This window comes from Aspergillus niger (genome assembly GCF_000002855.4).
Source record: "Aspergillus niger supercontig An08".
Classification (NCBI taxonomy): domain Eukaryota; kingdom Fungi; phylum Ascomycota; class Eurotiomycetes; order Eurotiales; family Aspergillaceae; genus Aspergillus; species Aspergillus niger.
The window spans coordinates 2,493,464-2,516,489 of NT_166524.1; the positions used below are offsets into that span (position 1 = coordinate 2,493,464).

The 23,026-nt window shown below is 50.3% G+C and overlaps 8 protein-coding genes across 8 annotated transcripts; 3 read left to right on the forward strand and 5 right to left on the reverse strand.

Annotated features, from left to right (window-relative positions):
• Positions 1-2,164: 2,164 nt before the first annotated feature.
• Positions 2,165-5,439, forward strand: An08g10450 (uncharacterized protein; the record flags this gene model as incomplete). The annotated part of the gene is made up of 4 exons (XM_059749371.1): positions 2,165-2,461; positions 2,549-3,762; positions 4,033-5,263; positions 5,314-5,439. 4 exons carry the CDS (start codon positions 2,165-2,167, stop codon positions 5,437-5,439), a joined length of 2,868 nt encoding a protein of 955 aa, XP_059604160.1.
• Positions 5,440-6,007: 568 nt separating this feature from the next.
• On the reverse strand, positions 6,008-7,492 carry An08g10460 (uncharacterized protein; the record flags this gene model as incomplete). Its single annotated transcript, XM_001393113.3, has 3 exons — positions 6,008-6,264; positions 6,470-6,879; positions 6,945-7,492. The coding sequence occupies 3 exons, from the start codon at positions 7,490-7,492 to the stop codon at positions 6,008-6,010; spliced, it is 1,215 nt and encodes a 404-aa protein (XP_001393150.3).
• Positions 7,493-7,886: 394 nt separating this feature from the next.
• An08g10470 (uncharacterized protein) lies at positions 7,887-8,536 on the forward strand (the record flags this gene model as incomplete). Its single annotated transcript, XM_001393114.1, has 2 exons — positions 7,887-7,955; positions 8,048-8,536. 2 exons carry the CDS (start codon positions 7,887-7,889, stop codon positions 8,534-8,536), a joined length of 558 nt encoding a protein of 185 aa, XP_001393151.1.
• A 620-nt stretch (positions 8,537-9,156) lies between these two features.
• An08g10480 (60S ribosomal protein eL8) lies at positions 9,157-10,413 on the forward strand (the record flags this gene model as incomplete). Its single annotated transcript, XM_001393115.3, has 4 exons — positions 9,157-9,159; positions 9,489-9,566; positions 9,639-10,148; positions 10,213-10,413. The coding sequence occupies 4 exons, from the start codon at positions 9,157-9,159 to the stop codon at positions 10,411-10,413; spliced, it is 792 nt and encodes a 263-aa protein (XP_001393152.1).
• Positions 10,414-10,728: 315 nt separating this feature from the next.
• Positions 10,729-14,225, reverse strand: An08g10490 (uncharacterized protein; the record flags this gene model as incomplete). Its single annotated transcript, XM_059749372.1, has 4 exons — positions 10,729-10,881; positions 11,389-13,777; positions 13,848-14,056; positions 14,169-14,225. 4 exons carry the CDS (start codon positions 14,223-14,225, stop codon positions 10,729-10,731), a joined length of 2,808 nt encoding a protein of 935 aa, XP_059604161.1.
• Positions 14,226-15,370: 1,145 nt separating this feature from the next.
• Positions 15,371-16,420, reverse strand: An08g10500 (uncharacterized protein; the record flags this gene model as incomplete). Its single annotated transcript, XM_001393117.3, has 4 exons — positions 15,371-15,436; positions 15,466-15,500; positions 15,619-15,674; positions 15,771-16,420. The coding sequence occupies 4 exons, from the start codon at positions 16,418-16,420 to the stop codon at positions 15,371-15,373; spliced, it is 807 nt and encodes a 268-aa protein (XP_001393154.3).
• Positions 16,421-17,253: 833 nt separating this feature from the next.
• Positions 17,254-19,080, reverse strand: tpsA (trehalose-6-phosphate synthase subunit 1 tpsA-Aspergillus niger; the record flags this gene model as incomplete). The annotated part of the gene is made up of 5 exons (XM_001393118.3): positions 17,254-17,416; positions 17,469-17,808; positions 17,860-18,230; positions 18,295-18,667; positions 18,774-19,080. 5 exons carry the CDS (start codon positions 19,078-19,080, stop codon positions 17,254-17,256), a joined length of 1,554 nt encoding a protein of 517 aa, XP_001393155.1.
• A 2,138-nt stretch (positions 19,081-21,218) lies between these two features.
• On the reverse strand, positions 21,219-22,570 carry An08g10520 (uncharacterized protein; the record flags this gene model as incomplete). Its single annotated transcript, XM_001393119.3, has 5 exons — positions 21,219-21,239; positions 21,570-21,931; positions 21,986-22,345; positions 22,408-22,420; positions 22,487-22,570. The coding sequence occupies 5 exons, from the start codon at positions 22,568-22,570 to the stop codon at positions 21,219-21,221; spliced, it is 840 nt and encodes a 279-aa protein (XP_001393156.3).
• Positions 22,571-23,026: the final 456 nt, after the last annotated feature.

A 23,026-nucleotide genomic window follows, 5' to 3' on the forward strand; every position in this document is an offset into this window, starting at 1 on the left:
CTGCAGATACCACATTTTTGAAAAGCGGTACAACCAATAATGCTATAGCGATGAAGTGGTCGGTTTGCATTCTTGAGCGGTTTCTCCTGAACAACGGGCAGAAGATTGTCCGAGACATCGTGTAGGGAAGATAAACATGATGCATCAATTGATCTGCTTGGCTTTAATCGAAAGGGTATCCCCCTTTCATAAAGCAGTACCATTTGCGGGTTGGTAGATTAGAGGACAAATACTAGTATCGCTACCTAAGAGATAGTACATCCAGACTAGTTGTCATATACTCCCTCGCAGAGAGGAGCGTGATGGAATTGGTTTGGCTAGAAATCACACATGCCCCGGCTGATAACGCTGGCCTGAAACACTTGATAGGGCAGTCCCGCGGTAGATGAAATTACGAGCCACAACCCCCATCCCCTCATCCTGTGTGATGCGCACTTATCTCTGGCACTTCCCCGCAATGTCCTCTGTTCACATTTCACACTTGGGCAGTTGCCATCCTATCCTACTTAAGGCACTTTATGTAGTTATCTGAACAGCGTCTGATGTGGGTTGTTGTTATGCCCACTAAATGTATGGTCGGATACCGGTAACCGAATATTCCAGCGAGTAAGTCAACTATGTATTCTATCTACCGCAAGCAGTTGAACCATCGAATCGAAAAAGACGCCGAAAGGATTGTGGACGATACCTTTGGACCCCACCATGTCACGTGGATTGGACCAGTGGCAAAGCCAGCCAGGAAAACCAACCGTTACCGGGTAAAGGACTAACTGGAAATTCTGCGAAAGTCTGAGGTCACATATCGAATGAATTTGCGAAAGCACGAGAAAAAAAAAACGTAAAACGTGAGATGTCATATGCAGTTGGTGTGCTGGAGCAATATCTGCCAAGTGTGAAGAGATCTGGGATGATGGAATCTGGCGGCGGCTATCATCCATCCACAAAGCACCAAGAGCGGTCCGACAAAATGATTAAATTTCCTTGTTTTGGGATGAGCATTAGAGAGCCTGATGGCTCAGTGGGGACAAAGCAGGCACCGTCATGTTGATACAAAGTAGTCTACCCTCATAGTATCTACTACGTACTAGTAGTATAATTATCTGGTAATAATTACTTTAAAAGTGGGCAAGCAGGACTGCGAATCAATCTTGTTAGTGCTGTTGTATCCAGTGTCCCCTCCCGAGAAAGACTCTAGTCATAGTCTAATAGGCACAACACCCGTCAACTCCACCATTGGATACATCGTTAACGATCCTGGAAAGTGGTTCTCACCCCAGGGAGAAGTGCTCCGAGCGCTGGGTGATCCCCGACTGCAGGACGGCAGATTCAGAACCCGCCTTGCCTCTAAGGTTTTTTTCCTTGACCCTTTTTCATTTGTCTCCGTTGCTCCTGGTTTCTTTCTTGTCCATTCCCTTTTCCCTCTCCATCACTGGTAGACTATCCTTCTTCTACCGCCCTCTCTCTTCCCCTCTTTCTTACTCTTCCTTGCTGTCTCACCTTATGGGGAATCATCGAACCGTCAATATTTTAAATAGGATTTAGTCTTCACATTGCGGAGCCACCAGCCTCGGGAAGCCGCCAGATTGGGCTAGCCGGGAGCCACTGAGGACAGAACCGCCGGCTGCTGCGAAGAGCCTAAGCCTGACCTGAAGGAGGCACAACCAACCACCTTCTGGTTCAGCTCCCTCGATCATTCTCCGCCGCCCAACACCTCCTTGTCAGCAGAGAGCACGCCACAGCCTGCCCTCGTTCACTTCCTTCTATCTTCTCTCTACACACCGGCCTATCTTCACACCCACCCAGGCCCTTATTCGATCGGTATCCACGGTCATGTTTTAACGAACACTCCTCCACAGCTGTGCGCATTCGGTTGCTCTTTCTGGGCGTGTATACCTGTTAGCGGTCCTTATTTGACTCCGACTTCTTGCCTGGACGTACGGCCGATCAACTCCCTCACATAAACAACAAATTCCCACATTCACCTCACCTGTTTCTCGATACGAAAGGGCCCTCCAGCAGCCATATCTGATGCGTCATAGCCAACAAGTCTGTCGAAGCTGATTTATCCTTGCCACGCCATCACGCTACTACACGCCTTCTTTCCTAGGAACCCAATCTCGGACAAACCACTGACCCAGTCGCATATTCATTCGGCAACCTGATCATGGAGGAAGATGGAAATGGTCGTGGCCTCGGTCCTGGGTCTCCCAGTGCCTCCGTCGGTCAATTTTCCTTCGCCCCTGCTACCCGAACCACTGTTGTTACGACGACAACCACAACGACCACCACGTTTCCTCCCGTGCTCATTAGGCCGCCACGCGCGACGCAGGATTTGGATCCTAAAGTTTACCCACTGGCATCTGCCCCTACACCATCGGCGTTACGGAATATTCGATTTGAACTTGGTGGTAAATCGGTTGTGTTTAATGAACCTGAAGATACTGCGGGCACATTGAACGAGGTATGTCTTTATTTCTTGTTATTCGCGAGCTTTTCACTCTCCTGTCACGCGACCGGCCTTCTGGATCTTGTGAACTGACTTTCGTAGTTGCACGAGAAGAATGACGCGCTCAAAAGTTCGAACGGTCTTGTGCGATCGGTGGCTTCCTTTACTTCGGACGATACCCAGCTATCAAGGCGTCTTGCACATAGAACCTCCAACCAACCTTCTAACCACCTGTCGATCTCCAAGCGTCGGCTTACGGAAGCACAACAGGGCTCACTACGGGCACGTCCGGCGCGAGTGCCGTCAGAGCCTTCGTTCCGTTCCGCCCGATCTCATGGCTCCACGCCAGTACATCCTACCGTGGCTGGCTTAGCCACCCCGGAGACGGAAACCAATAGCAATAACGCCATGGAAGGAATATTGTCGAGAAGGAGGATCCACAGTGCGAGTAATGCTCGTAGGGAGACATTACTACGGTCTCCGCTATCCTCAGAAGTCGAGTCTCAGGGGCCCTCGCAGACGGTGGACGCCAGGAAAGAGACCTTGCGTACAAATACTGTCATGCAGGAACATGACAGACAATCTGGCTGCGCGAACGAGACCGCTTTTGCCAGACCTGCACTGGAAAGGACAGGCTCTGACCCTAGGCAACACCTGACCGGGATTGCTGCTAGTCAGGATTCAGGATACGATGCACCAGGTGACGGTTCTCAGAATTTGCCTGCGGAGTCGTCTTCGCAGCCTTTTATTGACAATATCGTTGCCCAAGATATGTGCTTGCCCAGTCCCAGTCTGTCTCCAGTGGCGGCTCTGAATGCTGCGAACATCGATTCTTCTTTTGATTCTGCTGAAGACCAAGAGGATACGGACTCCAGCTTTGACAACGGTGATGCTCGCTTTATTGGGCCTCTGCCCGTAGGGGACACCAATGGCGAAGCGACGTATGTTGCCAAATCCGAACAGCTTGCAGGCCCAATGATGCAACGCCCCACTTCCATGATGGATATTCCCAATGTGCTGGACTTTTTTGACTCGGTACCTGACGGAATGAAAACATATATGATGTATCAATTTCTGAGGCGCTGTCCGAAACAAACGCTGCACTTTGTTGCGGACGTTGTCAACCCTGCCTTGAAATGTGACTTCCTGTCCCTTCTTCCGCTTGAGCTCAGTCTGAACATCGTGAAATATTTTGACGTTCAGACCATGTGCCGCGCGGCTCAGGTGTCCAAGAAATGGAGGCATATAATCAATTCCGACGAAAAGTCCTGGAAGGAACTTTTTGATAGGGACGGATATGTTCTCCCTGAAGGGGAGTTGGATCGTGCGATCAGGGAGGGCTGGGGATGGCAATTTCCGAATGGCTGCGAAGATTATGAGAAGGACATGAGTATGTCTCCGTTCATCAAGCCAGATCCGGAATCTTCTGTTCCTGCCTTGCAATCCTTTGGCGAGTCTAGTGACCGGACTTTGTCCGTGAGTCGCCGGCCTAAAAGGAAAGCTTGCACCCGCGTGTCTAGCCGTAAACTTTCGAAGCGAAAGATCTCCTCCAGTGGCACTGATCACTCCGAATCTTCGGACTGGAGGAAAGAGGTTTCTGCTTCTGAGGGGCCTTATGCGGCTGCGAATGCGGCGGCGGCGGCCGTCCCATATCCGGACATCGGCTTGCCGTCGCTCCGCGGTCTTCACCTCTACAAATCGCTGTATCAGCGTCACCACTCAATCCACAAGGCATGGATGAAACCCATTGTCAAGCCGAGACACATCGCCTTCCGCGCCCATGATCGGCACGTAGTCACCTGTCTCCAATTCGATACGGAGAAAGTGCTTACCGGGAGCGATGACACGAACATCAATGTTTATGACACTAGGACTGGGGAGCTAAAGGCCACCCTTGAAGGCCATGAAGGTGGTGTATGGGCACTTGAGTATTATGGCAACACTTTGGTTTCTGGGTCTACCGACAGGTCGGTAAGAGTTTGGGACATCGAGAAGGCTCGGTGCACTCAGATATTCCATGGCCACACCTCCACAGTGCGCTGCCTGCAGATTGTCTTACCGGTCGAGGTGGGAAAGAAGGCCGATGGCACGCCCGAGATGATGCCAAAGGAACCGTTGATCATCACGGGCTCTCGTGACTCGAACCTTCGTGTATGGAAACTTCCTAAACCAGGTGATCCGGGATATTACCAAAGCGGACCTCATGTCGATGACACGGACTGCCCTTACTTTGTCCGTGTCCTCAGTGGACACCAGCACTCTGTCCGGGCGATTGCAGCACATGGTGACACGCTAGTGAGCGGAAGCTATGACTGCACTGTGCGGGTATGGAAAATATCCACAGGAGAGACCGTTCACCGGCTTCAGGGTCATACACTGAAGGTCTATAGCGTTGTCCTTGATCACAAGAGGAATCGTTGTATCAGTGGATCCATGGATAACATGGTCAAGGTATGGTCATTGGAAACGGGTTCTATCCTGTACAACCTGGAAGGCCACACATCCCTAGTTGGTCTGCTTGACCTCAAGTGTGACCGTTTAGTGTCGGCAGCTGCGGATTCTACGCTGAGGATTTGGGATCCTGAAACTGGACAGTGCAGGAACATGCTGAGTGCTCACACTGGCGCAATCACTTGTTTCCAGCATGATGGCCAGAAGGTTATTTCAGGATCAGATCGGACACTGAAGATGTGGGATGTAAAAACCGGAGATTGCGTCCGAGACCTTCTCACCGACCTCAGTGGCGTGTGGCAGGTAAAGTTCAACGACCGAAGATGCGTTGCTGCAGTGCAGCGTGACAGTTTAACATACATTGAGGTGAGTTCAGTCTATCAAACATCCAATTGCCGCCTACTAAGAAGCATTAGGTCCTTGACTTTGGCGCTTCGCGCGATGGAGTACCAAGCGAACAGTTAGGAAGACGCATCGTCGTCAATAGATGGGGCCAGGAAGTTAGTGACACTGACGAAGATTACGACCTTTCAGACGCCTGAAAACATTACGTCTGTCGCCCACTCTACCTCTATTTCACTGCTTGGGCAGATGAAAGATTTTTGTTCCCCGGGGCTTTTGAAACCCCTGCGACAGGCAACACAAACGGCTGTCTTCTCACGTTATATTCCCCCTTTTTCTTTTTCGCGACATATTCGAACCATGACATAACTACGATACCCCCCAATCAATGGAACTATAATTACCTTTATGAGAGTTTGCATAGCGCGGTTAGCATCCCTTGACATGCTGCATCATGACGGACAGGCGTTTTGGCATACAAAACGGACTCACCAACCCAGCCTCTTGTCTAATCATTATTCTCTCTTACCTCCTTGATCATACATCCGCATGCTCGATATGCATCCTTTTATCCTCATGTGCGCCGCTGTCTAACACGTGCGCTTCCGCTCCCGAACCCCTACATATTCCGACTACCCTGTCTCTGTTTTATATCCGAATAGTATAGACTTGAAGTGGCTTTATTTTGCAATCGAATACGATAAGGATTTAGTACATACATACTCAGCTACCTCACCCTTTCGTAAGCATCTCCGTGCTAGAATCAGACTATCTTTGTCGACCATCTTTAGCCTGGAAGCGCATAGCTCCGTCGTTGACATAGTCAAATAAGACTACGGATCCCCCGCCCCCCGGGGAAGCGTGGTGTAAGATGGCGCGGTCGTTAGGGGTCCATAGACCATGGTGCAGGCTCAAACGGCATGTGGAGCTTGTGCAACAACGGACTTGCATGGAGGCCACACATACCTTGGTCATTCCGCGGGACCAGTGTAGCAAATCTTTCAGATGGTGACCTACTTGATCACCTAGAGTGGTTTTAGTCACCACAAACAACAGAGTAACCTCTACAGGCTCAGCCACTTATGATCGAGAGAGCCAATCTCTTCTCACGGCCCCTCACAGAGATAGAGCATCTGTATAGCTCTCAGAAAACTGGAGAGCACCCCGCTATCATTTCAAACAGACAAAAAGGCACTGAGCCTCCTCAAGGACCAGCCCCAGAGGACATACTCACCCCCGTCAAATCAGGTTGGCCATGACTAGACCTCACCTCCATCGTCCCATCATAGCCAGCAGCAGACAAGATAGCCCACCGAATGGGACTAATTCCCAAATAATTCCCAGGAGTTCTGAGGACTTTCGAACTGCATGTCAAAATCTCGCCTAGAGCACCAGGACCTTCATCCCGACCAACAGGCTGGATGATAGGACGCAGCTCCTGTATCTTCTTCTGCGTCTGGAGCAGACGTTCCTCCGTTACTCCAGTCGCGAGCTGGCTCGTTCTCGCCGCCATGATGTTATCCACTTTTGAGACGATAATCTGGTGTGGGATGGCGTAGTGGCGGAATAATTCGAGGATGCCTTCGTCGGAGTGCTTGATGCCGTGCTGGCCGTCGATTAGGATGAAGGTGCGGCGGAGTCTATAGACGTAGACAGTTTGTTAGCCTGTATCCCAGTGTGATATATGCCATTTGGTAATACTCACTGCTTCCTATTCTTTAAGTACTTCATAATCTCAGCCCCCCATTCTGATCGACTTCCCTTGCCGTACCCCGGCATATCAAGCAATACTACCTTCGACTCGCCGCCCTTTGTCCCTCCAATTCCGAATGCGTTCATCGTCTGCGTGCGCCCTGGTTTCGACGACGTCCAGCATATCTCCTGCCCCATGAGGGCATTCAACAAGGAGCTTTTGCCAACATTCGACCGACCTAGGAACGCTACTTCCGGGGTCGTCGAGGAGAGCGGCGTCGTGCGGAACTTGCTCAGAGTCCAGAGCTTGACTGGAGAGTGGCGCGATGGTGCGAAGACTTTGTCCGCGTAGGCTAGCTGGCTTTCATCCGGCGCTTGCGTGTCCCAGTAGTAGTTCACTGCTGTGGCAGGGATGTCTTTGAATTGCAGTTTGTTGTTGGGCTGCGGCCGCGGTTGCGGTTGCGCATTCGGAGGTTTGCTTGTTGAATGGTTGCGACGGAGGGGGAGGACTTGCGCTCGCTGGTGGCAGAGAGGCCTTAGGGAGGGGATTCGGTTCTTCATGATATGCTGTTGAGTCAATCTTGGCTGGTGAAGTACTGTGCTTGACTTTTTAGTCTTTGGCAAGATTCCTCTTAAAATCAATGAGCTTCTCCAGAAATTGTCCCCGGATAAGAAAGTCTTCCGAGCTGCGGTTCGAAGCTCGGGGAACCTTTGCCGAGTCTCCGCTCCAGGCCGATAAGGCGGTTCGAGGGACAGCTTCATCTATCACTCATCATCAGTGATTATTCCACCCATACACGGTCACTACGTTTACGTGCAGCTCTACACCGCCAGCCGACTTGATCGCCTATCCTTACTCTATACTTAGGGATCTTTATTCAAACTTCGCCCCTCGCAGAAAGCCTCCATCCACCGAGCTAGAAATCACCCCGTGCCCCGCGGACACTGCACCAACATGATCAACGCCGTCCTCGTCTTCAACAACAACGGACAACCCCGTTTAACCAAGTTCTACACACAGATTGTGAGTCTACACTTGATCGCGTCTTTATAACCAACCCAGCCCAACCCCCTCATCCACCAAGCATCCCATACTCACAATGCCTAACCAAACAGGACACCCAAACCAAACAATCCCTAATCGCGCAAATCTACAACCTCGTTTCCCAACGCCCCGCCAGCGCCTGTAACTTCCTCCCCCTCCCTCCACTTCTCTCCCGCGGCGCAAGCTCTGGCGCAGAAAATGGCCCCTCCGACGCGCCAACCCAAATCACTTACCGCAACTATGCCACTTTGTCGTTCATCATGATCTCCACGTCGATGGAGTCGCCGCTTGCCCTGATCGATCTAATTCAGGTCTTCGTGGAGGCGCTGGATCGCATGTTCGAGAACGTGTGTGAGCTGGATCTCATCTTCGGGTATGAGACCATGCACGCGGTTTTGAGTGAGATGATTGTTGGGGGTGTGGTGGTGGAGACGAATATTGACAAGATTGTCTCGGCGGTGAGGGATCAAGAGGGTAATTTGGGGAAAAAGAAGGCTATTCAGGCGGCTAGTTCGGGGATTGGGAGGACGGGCCTGCCTGGGTTGGGGGCTTGGAGGTAAGGTGAGGTGAGGTGATGTGATGGGGTACTATGTTACGATTAGGTTATGATATTGGGTTCTGTTTGGTTTAGATTATGTTTGCTTCGATGGAAGACTATTGGTGTGTCATATAGAGGGATAGTACTACTATGGTTACCTGAGCATGAGTTTGGCGTTTCTAGTGGATGTATGTTGGGTATTGAATATATAGACCGGATGTCCTGTGGCCTGGATAATTGTTGAAATTGTCGTGAACACGGTCCAACTGATACGCATACCATATAATATTCTAAGGACCCACTGAGCTATACGGGAATCAGTACAATCAATGAATGAGCATGTCAACGGAATACTAGTAGTCGACTGTCATCCAGGTCTAGAATATAGTACGAAAACATAGACAGATCAAAGTTCAACGTGATTGGTCCATTGCATTGAAGCAGCCCGAAGGGTTAGCCCTAGGTCACCTGATTGAGCCACCAGCCAGGCCCGGCGAACAAGATAATCCGAACGCGGCCCACACAAGCAAACGGCGCTAATGGATTTCTTCTCGCGGCGCGAAATTAATTGAAGTTCTTCTTCTTTCCTTTCCCTTGACTGTCAATCCTGCACCCAACGCCGCCGCGGATCCCGTCGACAAAATGGTAAGCACATAGAATCGTCCATTTCACGCCTCTTCTATTCAATTAGAATTGAGCTATCGACTACGCTGCGAATATGTCGTGTGACGATTTCCACGTCCCGCTTCATCTCGCAACAGTCGAGAAGCGACAATAAAAAAAATTTCCGTTGATTCGCTCTCTTCACAGTCCGTAAAACGATTGTGAAGGGGTGGATCAGCGATGATTTTTGGCTGGAAGACACAAAGCTGTTCTTAAGGAAACTTGGGACAGTTTTGTGTCTCTCCCTAGAGTTCAAGGAAGATGCAGCAAGATGGTGGACAAGATTGCTGATCTTCTTTTCTCAATGATAGCCTGCCCAGAAGTCCGGAAAGAAGACTGCCCCCCTCCCTTACCCCCAGGGTAAGGCTGGCGCTAAGAAGGCTCCCAAGGTATGTGCTGACACCCTACATCAACTACTGAAACCACCATGAGAGAGATATATACTAACATGGTATGGATAGAACCCTCTCATCGAGAAGCGCCCCCGCAACTTCGGCATTGGCCAGGACATCCAGCCCAAGCGCAACCTCGGTCGCTTCGTCAAGTGGCCCGAGTATGTCCGTCTGCAGCGCCAGAAGAAGATCTTGAACCTCCGTCTCAAGGTCCCTCCTTCCATTGCTCAGTTCCAGAACACCCTGGACCGCAACACCGCTGCCCAGACCTTCAAGTTCCTCAACAAGTACCGCCCCGAGACCAAGGTCGAGAAGAAGGAGCGTCTCCACGCCGAGGCCACCGCCGTCGCTGAGGGCAAGAAGAAGGAGGATGTCTCCAAGAAGCCCTACAACGTCAAGTACGGTCTCAACCACGTTGTCGGCCTCGTCGAGAACAAGAAGGCTTCCCTCGTCCTGATTGCTCACGACGTTGACCCCATTGAGCTGGTTGTCTTCCTTCCCGCTCTTTGCCGCAAGATGGGTGTCCCTTACGCTATTGTTAAGGGCAAGGCTCGTCTCGGTACCGTTGTCCACAAGAAGGTATTTATCCCCTTATATATATCTCTCTACCCTCCAATAGCATTAAACTAATGAGTTGGAATAGACCTCCGCTGTCCTCGCTCTCACCGAGGTCCGCTCCGAGGACAAGGCTGAGTTCGCCAAGCTCCTCTCCGCCGTCAAGGAGGGCTACTCCGACAAGTACGAGGAGTCCCGCCGCCACTGGGGTGGTGGTATCATGGGCGCCAAGGCTGTTGCCCGCCAGGAGAAGAAGCGCAAGGCCGTTGAGGGTGCCATCCGTGTCTAAGCTAGCTAGCAGCGAGCTAACAACACCGACGGGATAAAAAAAATTATACCATCAACGAAACTTTAATGACTTCTTCGTCTTTCCTCTTTTATACCTCTTCATGTACACGTTGCAGATACCCATGAATGCTATTTCAGACATCAACAACAGCCCAGGTTTTGTCGTTTTGTCATATTGTAGGAAGTTGTCTTGGAGTTTGAGCATTCATGTGACGTCTGCAATATGTACATCTTAGTCGTAGAACAAAAGTAAACCATTAGAAATTTTAGACCCTCTTGGTTGTCTTCACCAGTGAATTCATGCAAAAAGCAAGTCTTAAAAATTTTCTCTAGGCTGTGATCTAGCCCTTTGACCCGGCCCCACAATATTAACTGCGGATTGCAAGCCAACCATACCGATTGAGCAAGCAAATCGTGACGCGTACAATACAGCATCGAATGTAAACATGATACAGGAAGATCCGGTTGTCTATACATCAAGTCAAGAATTCAATCAAGCAAATAAAGGTATAGCAATATGGTATGATGGTATGAAGCAAAAACACAAACAAGAAACACAAAACCAATCAATCACAACCCAAACGAATGCAACCAGATGCCCCCCCTTGTACCCATTTGTTTCCCAATCCCAGGCAAGAGAATGTCCGCACGCACACCCCGATGTAATGAAAAAGCAAATACAATCCGAACTAGTGTGTATAGATGGTGGTAGTGGAAGAAGGATATTGACCGAAAGACCCGCCCAATGAGAAGATAAAAGAGACAATGAAGCTAATACAGCGAAATGGAGAATGAAAAACACTTCTGGGGAATAGGTAGGAGTAAGAGGAGATGGAGGGTAGTCGTGTTATTCATTCATTCATCAACGTTGAGAAGGTGGTCGTGTAAGCCCTTGTCTTGCCTGTTGTAGATTCTCTAGGTCAGCCAATGTTTTGCCAGGAACAGATCATGGGAACAGGTCATTGTTGTTACGTACCTTCATCTGTTCGATTCTTGCCTTGAGTTGGCTGGTAACTTCCGCAGCTCTCTTCCAGCTCTCAGCTGGCTCGGCACTTCTGGCGGGTTGTTCTTCGCCAGAAGCACTGCCCGAGCCCAGTCCGGACGACCGAGTCGGACTTCCCAAGCCAGAGTAGCCGGTACCGAAGCTAGGACTGAGCTTGCGCCGACCAAGTCCTCCCTCTCTACTGCTGAGCCCTGAGTTTTCCAGGCCATTGTTCTCCTTCTCTTCACTTGGGCTAGCCGATGCATAGGAGCGCGGCCGTGAGCTCTCAAATCGTGAGCCCATGAGACCAGCCCGTGAGATCGGTGCACGGCCATCTTCCTGGTATAAGGAGCCGGATTCGGACATAGGCATACCAATATTCTCCGGTAGGGTATTGGGAGGGCTGATGGCACTAGCGCGAAGAGCTCTTGCGAGCTCACGCTTCAAGCGCTCGATTTCCCGCTGCTGCTTTTGCACAGTCTGCTCCGCAGACTCTGCATCACTTCGTGCGCGAACCAGTTGGGTTTCCTTAGCCTTGATACTCAGGACATCCCTTGTGTGATCCTCAATGAGCTGCGCATTTTGGTCTTGAAGCTCCATCACTTGCGAGTTCAGCTTGGTTCTCTCAGACCTCAGGTCCTCAACCATACGCATGAACCGCTCCTTCTCTGCACGTAGCTCATCCAACTCAGCTCGTTCCAGGGCCGAGATTCCGCTAAATTGAGGAGCTGCAGGAGCGGGCGCAGGCTCGCTGGGAGTCGCTGGCTTCGCAATCGGACGGCCTGCAAGTCCTCTTCCCAGACCATATTTGGGAGGTGCTGGTGCGGGCGGCTGCTCCTCCGTTGGAGGGGAGACAACCCGCCGCTGCGGAGAGGCAATTCCTCCCGGGCCACCGAGCCTCTTCTTGAGGCCGCCAGGGGCCGGAAGACCACCAGGTTTGGCGGGCCCTCCAAGCTTAGAAGGAATGGACCTTGCGGGTTTGGGTGAAGGAGCAGCTACTGGTTCCTCAACAGGAGGCGCGGCAGCAGCAGGCTTCTTAGCTCCCAACGCCGGCTTCTTTGCGACGACCTTCTTTCCAGGGGCAGGCTTTGGCGGTGCCACGATAGGCTTAGGTCTATCTTTCGCCTTGACCTCGGCCGTTTCGAAGAATTCCTTAATTTTCGTCTTCCTGATGTCATCGAGTCCGTCCAGAAAGGGGTTCATCGCCCGCTCGCCCATGATCTTCATCAAAGTACCGAGAACTTCAGCTCCTCCGGCACGGTTGACCTCAGTGGACTCAGTAAGAAGTTTCGTGCCCGCTTCGGCTATCGACTTGACTTCCGGTTTCGCCGGAACGTCCCTGGTAGTACGTAGACAACGGATCAAAAACTTGAGTGTCTCTTGCTTGACTTGGGGGTTTTTGTGCTTGAGGAATTCGAGAATCTCCTCCAGGCACTCTGACAAACTAGTCGCGATGAAGACCGCGTCCAAAGCTTGACCCAGGGCATCCGCCACACTCTGCTTCTTCTCCTTCAAACGCTCCAGCATAGGTGACATGACAGTAGGCCGATACTTGACGAATCCACTGCGAACGCCCTTGGCAAGAAGTTCAATACAGTTGGCGGCAACGGTTACCACGGCAATATTTGCGTCCTTCATGGATTTAGCCAGCATACGAACAACGTCATCGAAAGGTCCATCTTTGATCCGGGGAACATTCAACACAGTATGCAGAGCGTCCAAGGCCTCTTTCCTATCCTTCCACTTGGAAGAAGAAAGCTGCTCCTGAAAGTTACCGGGGATCTTGGAGAAGACATCAACGGGCTCGGCCAGGTCGAAAGCATCGACTTCACCTTCATCCTCCTCTGCCGGGTATTCCTCGCCTCCTTCGTACTCATCGTCACCACCTTCTGGCGCAGCGCTGGCTGCGGCCATGGCATCTTGCTGTGCCCTCGTGAGCCGCTCTTGCTTGGGCGCCGGCTCTTGCTTGACATTTTCGAACAGCTTCTCCAGGTCCTGCTGTTGTACGGGTTTGAGTTCATTCCAGAAAAGCGGTTTGATGGCTTCCTTCAGCCAGCGGTAAAGTTCCACGGTGAGGTTTTGCGCTTCCGCACGGACGTTCTTATCGGCATGACCAAAGACCTTTGGCAGGGCCTTCAAGACAGGCTTGGGGTCGACAATCTTGCAACCGAAGTTGTGATAGATGGCCCTCAGTCCTGCCAGCGCAGCGGCAATAACCTTGGGAACTTTGTGTGACAGAGCGGGGAGAATTTCTTCGATGACGGGGTCGGATTTATCCAGCTCAACGCATAATAAGAGGGCTTCGATCGCATTCGTTTTCGCAGCGGGTCGTGTGGAAGGGAGACCCTTTTCGCATATTGGGAAGACGGTAGTTGCCCGGGTCCTTCATCATACATGTTAGCCATCGACCACCATAGTTTAGTCAAACAGCATCAATCTTCCAAGAAACATACCTTGTACAAGCCTGAACACCACCGAACTTCAGGAATGCGCAATAAGACCCAAGACCTTCTTGTTGAGCTGCAACATTGGAGTCTGCCACTGCCCCTTTCCACAAGCCAGGATCTTGTATGAACGGCGTGAAAACAGGGTCCGATTCATCAGGCGATTTCTCGAATTGTTGTTTCGCATCCTCATATCCATTCTTGCGGGCTTTCCAGTTCTAAACCAAGTACGTAGACATGTCAGTATCCAGTAGCCACACACATTTAAAATAACAACAACCCCGCGAACCGGAAAGATGGGAAACGGGAGCAAAACAGAGACAAACTAACCTTGTGCGAGAACCGATCCGTCAATGGCAAGGAAGAGAAATCCTCCTCCTCGGCCATTTTGAATGTCTAAAAATAAGTCTGCAAAATGGCAAACCATTAGCATCAAACTTCGATATGGATTTCGCAGATGGAGTCCTCCACAAGAGGGCTTTTATAGCGAAGACACTATAACATGAACCCCAAATAGCGATACACCGTATGGCCAAGCACACACACACACACCTTTGGGTTTGTTCGTAGTAGCGTATATTCCGATCGCAGATCTCGTGCACGGGCGGCGGCGGAAAGTTGACAGGAAGGTTGGTTGCAGTCCGGTCTGATGGAGAGGGGCTTTTGCTTCGGGTTAGGTTCGCCGGGTTAGAGTACTAGTTTCGAGAAAGGATGGCGTCGGAAAAAAAAAGGGGGAAGAGCGCGTATGGTCGACGTCAGGGGGGAGGAAGAAAGGAAAAAGAGTTTATTGGAGGCGGAAGTGGGGGAGAAATTGATGAAGTCAACAAGAAAGTTGAGGAGGGAAAAGGGAAGCTGGAAAGTAAACAACGGATCAAGAGTCGCTGGGGTGACTTTCGCGACCCAAAGGAAAGGCTTGGCTTGGCGGCGAACCACTTTGTTGGTATTTCCTGCCCGTTCAGGTACCAATTTGGGGATAGGGTATATTATAGATGGTGGGGTTGATCTTTGGCGAGATATTGAGGAGATAATTATTATTCTGGAGGACTGGATCATGGGGTGAATATTGGTTCTTTCCTTGTTGTGGTCTAAATGTTTCACTGTTCGTGGAGGTTGTCTCCTGTAAAGTAGAAGTACTTTGGAGTACATCTTCCGACATATATTTACCGTGTGGAGTTGAGGTTACTTTATGTCAATTTGACAGACATATCCCGGAGAACAGCATCAATTACATACTGTATTGACTGATCACATCTATAAAAGGAGACAGTCAAAAACTATTACAGAACACTATATATTCGAGTCTATACTCAACCCCGCAAGTAAAATGGCAGGCACCTGATCTTCAGAACAACAGTATATGCTTTTCACCTGGGTTATTCCTTCTACATCTTCGAAGAGGTATCTTATAAACTTGTTGGTAATAATATGTATCTTCGATCATTACAGGTATATGCCCGAATAGTCGTCTAGACTAGTTGAGGCTGTTGTCGCGGATTGTGCATGGGAATTTCCAGTACAAAATGTTGTAAGAACTACGGAGTAGATGCATTTATATTGAGGCCCCGGTAGATGACTGCTACTTCGCAATTAGCTTTATACTATTCATGAAGTAGTGATAGTATCTCACTACAGAATTGTACATTTGGTGTATACACTCAGACCCTAGTTATATTACAACTACAGGTGCTCAACCAACCCAACAAACAATCCAAGACAAAAGCACAATATGCCATGAAAAAGTAAATAGCTAGTAATATACAGACACACAAAGTTTACATACAACATATTGGAACAGAATAAAATGAAAGCAACCCCACAACCAATAAATCCATCTGTCTAGCTCTTCATCCCCATCATCTCAAACCACAATCCTCATTCAAAAACAGGATCACAACTCAAACCTCAACCCCACCAGTTCTCTCAAGTACCAACCTCCTAATCCTCCCAACATGCTCCCCAACCTTCCCCTCACCCTCAGGGACACCAGCCTCCACCCTCCTCGCCTCCCTACGCTCCCACTTAGCAGCCCTCTTTGCCGCACGCTCAGCATCCCTCTCCTCGCGGGTCATAACAGCCGGTCTATCTTCAATAGCAGATCCAAACGGCGCAATGATTCTCTCGACAACGTGCCGCACATTCCGGCTCTTCGGGTACCCGGACGAGAACTCAATGACGTCGCCCTCGCGCAGCGAGTTCCGCGGATCCGAAACCAGGTAGGTAGTTATCTTGGGGTAGGGCTTCTGGATGTGCGCGTCCCAGATGGTGTGGCGGTGGCTGACGCGGACAGTGCGGTCCATACGGCCGACGGAGACGACAGTGCCGGTTTTGGTCTTGTAGGGGTAGCTGCGGAGGGAGGGAGGGACGACGGTGGTGGTGGTAGTAGTGGAGGAGGATGACAGGTCTGCTTCTTGTTGGGGTTGTTGTTGTTGTTGCTCGTTAAGTCGGGGGACGGTGGTCGTGAGAGAGCGCCGAGTGGTTTGGTATAGGGAGGGCGCTGTTGTGGAGGAGGTAGTGGTGGTGGTGGAGCGCATCATGGAGGAGCGCAGGGGCTGGAGAGCCCGGAGAAGATTGGCGGGACGCATTGTGGTGGTGTGTATGAAGGACTGAATGCTCCTTTTGTTGTAGAGGTGGTGCTGGGGAAGAAGCACGGCCAGGTCAATCCGCTTGGACGGGAGTTTTTGTAGACCGTTGCGGTGGTGCCGGGCAAGGGAGCGACGGGAGGTGTCGGCCTTCGGAAAGCTCCGAGAAAAGTTGAAAGTCTATCCGCTCAGCGAGATAGCAGTTAAATGGCGATTGACCCGGCTGAGCACGATGGGGCTTGATGTGAGGCTTGCTGTCCAGGCCGGAGGAGCATGGCGGCCGCGGACGAGTTCGCCGAGAATTTCAGAAATCTCGGGCGTGTTTGCATGTTTTGCATCACTCTTCTCCACGCAGCCTCCGCAGGGTGCTTTTACAAACATCTGGTATCTTTCTAGTTTGGCAAGTAACTGATATTCACTAATGAATGCAATATTGGGTCTGTAAATATGTGTTTATATGTAACAGGAAATGGGCCGCCGACTATTTTATGCCACTGAAATCCTAACAACACCGACGCCGAACGCATAACGTAGAGTAGAGAGGAACCAATGGCCGGAGGGATCGCGATAATGCTCCCGTATACACAGAAAAAAACCAAACGCTCCGATGTCTGTTGCCCAACCATACCCTGGAATTAAGGCCAGAATAGAGTGTTCACTCTTGTAATATTCCATACGCGGACCGAAATGTAAAACTGTATGAGGAGGAAGCCCTTCACCACGCCTTGTGCTCATATACCAGTAAAATAGACGTCTTAAATCAATCATTCACGCATCGCCATATTTAAATGATCCTCGGCCGTTGCAACAATCATACAAAGCCGAGGGCACCAAGCTCACTGTGCCACCTGCTCCTGGGCCGGAGTCTCTACACCGTTGGAAGGTTCCCCGTTCTCGGAGTTGTTGTCGCTGAAAGAAGCCTTCTTAGCATGGAACTTCTCCGCCGAATGCTCCGATATGCGAGTCAATTCTGTCACGAAGGACTGGCCCCAGAATGCACTAGAAATGAGGTCAGTGTCAAAGCTCCTCGCCATCTCAGATATGATCGAACCTTGTATATTTATTGACATATTTGTCGAGCTTGGAGAAGTTGAGGGCTCTCTGCTCGTCGCTCATGGTTACCGCTTCCTGATAAGCACCCGCCAGCTCTTCGGTGTTCCAGGGGTTTATGATGATACTGCCGTTAAGGCTCTGAGCAGCACCCGCGAACTCGGAAAGCACCAAGACACCATGACGCTTTTTCTGAGTGGCGATGTACTCATAGGCGACGAGGTTCATCCCGTCGCGGGTTGACGAAACAATGCAGGCGTCAGAAACCGCGTACAGGGCAATTAGCTCGTCAAAGTTGACAGACTTGTGCAGGAAATGGATAGGCATGAATTCAACCGTGCCTGCTCATCGGTCAGTGATAGGGTGTCGCCCATGAGCAGCAGTAAACCTACCAAATTTGCCGTTAATCCGGCCCACCAGCTCATTCACAACAGCCCTCAAGTTCTGGTATTCCTCCACATCTTGTCGACTAGGAACAGCAACCTGAACCAGGACAACCTTGCCAACCCACTCCGGATGATCGCTAAGGAACACCTCAAGGGCATGTAATTTCTGGGGGACACCTTTGATGTAATCCAGGCGGTCCACACCCACCATGAGTTTCACGCCCTGGAACTTTTGTTCCAGCATCGCAATGCGTTTCTGGACTTTCTCCTTCTTCAACCCCTCTTCAAACTTCTCCGGGTCGATACCGATAGGGAAGGCACCGCAGGCAATGATCTTGCCCTGAAATTCGATCCCATTAGGCGTAGTTGTTAAGCCCCTAGAGATCCACATGATTAGCGCCTCCTCAGTCACTGACAGAATCTAGTCCATCCAAAACATACAAGAGTCGCGAGCAAGCACTCAAAAAGTGCCTAGTATAGTCGTAGGTATGGAACCCAATCAAGTCGCAATGCAAGACACCGAGCAACAACTCGTTCCGGACAGGGAGAATTCTGTAGATCTCGCTGCTAGGGAAGGGCGTATGGAGGAAGAAGCCGATCTTGACATTCTCCTTGCTATCGCCGATCTCCTCACGCAGCATCTCAGGGAGAAGCATCAAGTGATAATCATGCACCCAGATCAAGTCGCCATCTTGAACTTCCTTCGCAACCGCTTTGGCGAAAAGACGGTTGGCCTCCTTGTATGCTTCCCAGGCGGACTCGTCAAAGGTAATCTCACCGGGATGGTAATGGAAGAGGGGCCAGAGAATGGAGTCTGTGAGCAGTGGATATCCGTCAGCAAGCAAGCGCCTTCAGCACGGATCAATGAGGGAGCAACAATCACAGATCCTCGACGTGATAAGCAGATCGGTAATACTAACTAGAAAAGCCATTGTAGTGACGGTCTGCCAGCTCGTCATCAATGAACACTGGCACGGCGTTATACTCCTGCTTCAAGCGTTCCTTCACCACGGGAATCTCCCCCTCCGGGACCTCCAAACCGGGCCAGCCGTACCATTGGAAGGTTGTGGATTTGGACAGGCCACTTAGTCCACTGACCAGGCCACCGGAGGACATGGAGAAGTCATAGCGACCGTCATCCGATCGCTTGATCGTGATTGGAAGCCGATTGGAGACGAGGAGCAAGCGAGCCTCATTCTGAAAGGTGGGGTTTTCGAGGGAAGGCATGCTGTCGGAAACGGCGGGGCACCGACACAGACAGTCAAATGTAAGTATGTACAAAAGTACTAGTGAGACCGAGTAAGCGACCAATGAGGGTCTGAATTGAAGACAAAGGGCGAGACTGGCTTATCAAAGAAGATGCCAGGGACGATGAGTAAGAGTAGGCTGAGGAGGGGCTCTGGAGTCGTAAGCTGCAGGGGCGGTAGTTATCGGATTATGATTATTTATTCTTGGTGGTCTCTAGTGAAGAGCAAGGAAGAAGGGAAAAGCCGGATTGTTGAGAGTCTTGGACCACTGTCACCAATTGAATGGAGCCAAGTGAACCCAGGCACCGAGTAAGAAAGCTAGAGGACGACGAAGAAGAGTGAATCGTGTGTAAGGTTAAGAGAATAAAAAGGGGAGAAAAGAAAAGCCACCGATGGCGACCTGGATTGCCTTGAAGCCAAGAAGCTGGTGCTTGGTGCTTCCTGATGCTGGAAGCTGCTTGAAGGCGGCGGGGAAGAATCGAGGGAGTGACCTCACTTCAGAGACCGGCGCGCGGACCAAGTGACCCAGGTTTGGGCCGAAGAAGAACCAAGAGCAGTAGTGCCGGGAGTCCACCTAGAGCTCCTCACTAGCAAGTTCATCGACAGGAAGCCAGAGAAGATGAAGAAAAGGTGGGCCAGCAAGCAAACAGTCAGTTGTTATCCTGAATGTGCAAAGTTGTTAGGTTGAAAGATGAAGATTTATTGTCCACAGCACACTCTGACAGGCTGCTTGGAACTCCCTTTTTCCTTTTTTTTTTAAAAAAATCTCCCTTGAAATTTATTTTTCCGTCAGTAAAGCAGTAAGTCTCCACAGCCTATCGCTTTCACAGGCAAGAGATGACGAGAGGGGAAAAAGGAGGTGTGAAGAGGAGTAGAGAAGGAATTCGGAGACAAGGGACAAGAGTAGTTCCGGCAAGCGGGCGATGAAGTCAGAGATGACCAGCGGTCGCGATGGATGCGGGAATCTTGCCAGCCACTCACACTCGTCCTTGACTTTGGATGATGCCAACACTTCCAGTTTCCCCTCAACAAGGGAACTCTGGGTTACCTACAACTTACTCGTCTCGTACGGCTTCCTCGTTTCAGTGCTCATGTAACTTGATTCGTCTACCCAGTCAATGTGGCCTGATGACGGTTCAACATTGTGATGTCACCCCAGCAGTAAAAACCACCGATTAATTGATCCTGGTATAGAATCCGACCTGACTACTACTAGTACTCACTTGATCCAACATGCTGGGTGGCGTTGGGAGAGAAGCAAGTCATCTGCATGCTTTGCCTGTTGATCCCCGCAAAGGAACAAACACGAGCATTGCAGGATTTCTCTCTGTGTCTTTTCTTGTTAAACCTTTTTCATTCTTGCTGCCCGAGAGGCGCTTCCAATCGGGTGTGAAATCAATTACCCCGCGGTTATCGAAGGGTCTGGACTTCATACTATTCCCATCCATCATTAATGGATTCGATGTATATATCTCAATGCTCTAACACTCGCTAGGTCTTGCAATGTGATGGCAAAAAGCCACCACATTTCTTGGTGTAGACAAAAGGTCCAAATACCCTCTAGTGTCTCTGAAGGTGAGGTAATTATGCAGTTCAGTTGATCATGTTTACCTAATGGCATTCCATGGCACACTCGGCGCATCTACTACAAAGTATGGAATCGTATGTTTGACTCGAGAGAGGGGCCCTTTGTCAGATAAGATCAGTGCGCAGGATGCAAGTCTTGGTAGCTCAGGTCTGATGTGGGGACATAACCAGGAAGCATACCCAGCTATTACCCCTACCTCGACTCGGATCTCGCTGCTCCAAGGCTAACTGGACGATAAGAGTCTGGATGGTCATGATGAAGTCGGTCTGGCTAGAAGTGGTCAACCAATCACTACTACTAGTAGAAGAGGCCCCAATCTGAACTTCTCTCGGATATTCTGAGACAGCCGTTTTCAATGCTGTTACTAACTTCGGAGTCTTTATCTTTTTTCTTTTTTTTTGTGTGTGGTAAGGGTGATGCGATAAAATCAGACCGCCAGCTGACAAGGTTCATTCTGTATACTGAAGGAAGGGGGGAGGAGCTTTGCTGAAAGCTTCAATAGTACAATGATGTGGCAATCTATGTTCTTCTCAATGATGGACACGGTATGGCTATGCTGTGTATGTAGTATGTAGAAGCATGATGTAGAAGCATGTAAGGGATAAGGGTTGTGAAAGACCGTCAGGAATGTCATATGGTCTATGATAAAGTGAATATGCACGCACGCCATGGCGGTCACAAGCATCTTCGCACCGGTGTGCCCGTCTCGAATCTTTCGGCTAGTATCGAATCCTCGTAAAGTACTAAGCCTTATAAACCAGAAACAATGATCTACTGATATAACTACTATGATAATCTAACGAGCCAACCCTTCTCGTGATTCTTCAAAGCGCAGATCGCCCAGTTTCCAGAACCCATCGCCCATCGACATCTCGGCTTACCCGGCCTTCTTCCTCCAATTTCTTCAGAACAAGCAACACTCCATTGGAAGCAGGCAGATGAAGGCTTTCCGGCACATCTTTGTAGATCACTTTGACTAGTTCCAGCGGGGTCCAGGACCGTTTACGCTCCGGGGATGCTTCCCCATCTGCGACATCGAGGTGGTTATACCGGAGAACGCGAACCACTTCATCCTCTCGTTGTTGTCGGTGCTTGATGTACTCTGTGATCTTTGCTGTCGCATTCTCGATGACAGCTCCGTGGCCCGGATAGCCGCGACCCGAAACCCGGTACTGCATTCGCTTTAGGCTAGATATATAGGTCGAGAGGTCCTCGAAGACACTCGTGCCATGACCCAAGACATCTGAGAAGAACATTTAGCCCTGAGGCATGGCATGAAGATTGCCACAATACTCACTATCACCCGTAAAGACGGAATCTTCCTCCTCATGGACAAACATCATATGGTCAACGGCATGACCCGGGGTATGGTATGCTCGTAGCGTTGCACCTTCAACACTGAATATCTGGCCGTCTTCAATGCTCTCTTGGCCGAGATCGGGATCATTCTTGTAGATGACGGCGTCCGGGCATAATGCTAAGAGGTCAGGGACGCCTTTAACATGGTCTGGGTGCCAGTGCGTAAGGAGGGCCTGATGCACAGTTGCGTTCTCTTCTGCCAAGAGGGTCTTGAGCCGGGCTGCCCAGGAGGGTTCACCCTGACCAGTGTCAATGAGGATGCGTTGACGACCTCGGCCGATTAGATATGTATTCGTGCCTGTTAAGTCTCCGGTTAGAGCAACACTCCTGCGCCGCTAAAAAGATTTGTAAGATACACACCTTGTAGTGTAAACTAGGAGAAATCTATGTCAGTTTATCTGTCCAACAAGGCCGGACTGATATCTCAAAATTAGCTCACCTTGCCGGGATTGCCCCCCAATATCCGTAAGACCGAGGCGCTGAGTCTCTCCACCTCCGCCAGAGAAACTAGCTGAGTAGCCATGTCTCCGGCCTAAATCACACTTCAGTGCAATCGATCTGCAACTGCCAGACACCAACTTGCATTAGCCGTCGGCACTGCGTTGGTTGTCTTGAATGAAGGTCAACAGCCAGCATGGACTGTACAAGTTGCGCAGAACACAACCAACATACAATTATCTTTCCAGGTCACAGAGGTAATAAAGCTGGTACTTGAAATACGTACTATCGCCGGCCTATATCGCAGCCTTCTATATAGAATTGAACAATCAGCAGGACGATCAGAGTGAGAACAGGAATGAATTATCAGAGGCTCACGCGCAATTAGGTTAGTGGGTCAGCTGCCCTCAGTCACGTGGAAAATATAGAAAAGAGAAGGATCCGACAGTGATGTGCTTCCAGCCTTGGATGCAGCTGGGGGATTTCGAGCAGGGAGGAGTACATACTAGTATGCGTCTACTACAACCGAACTCTCCTTATC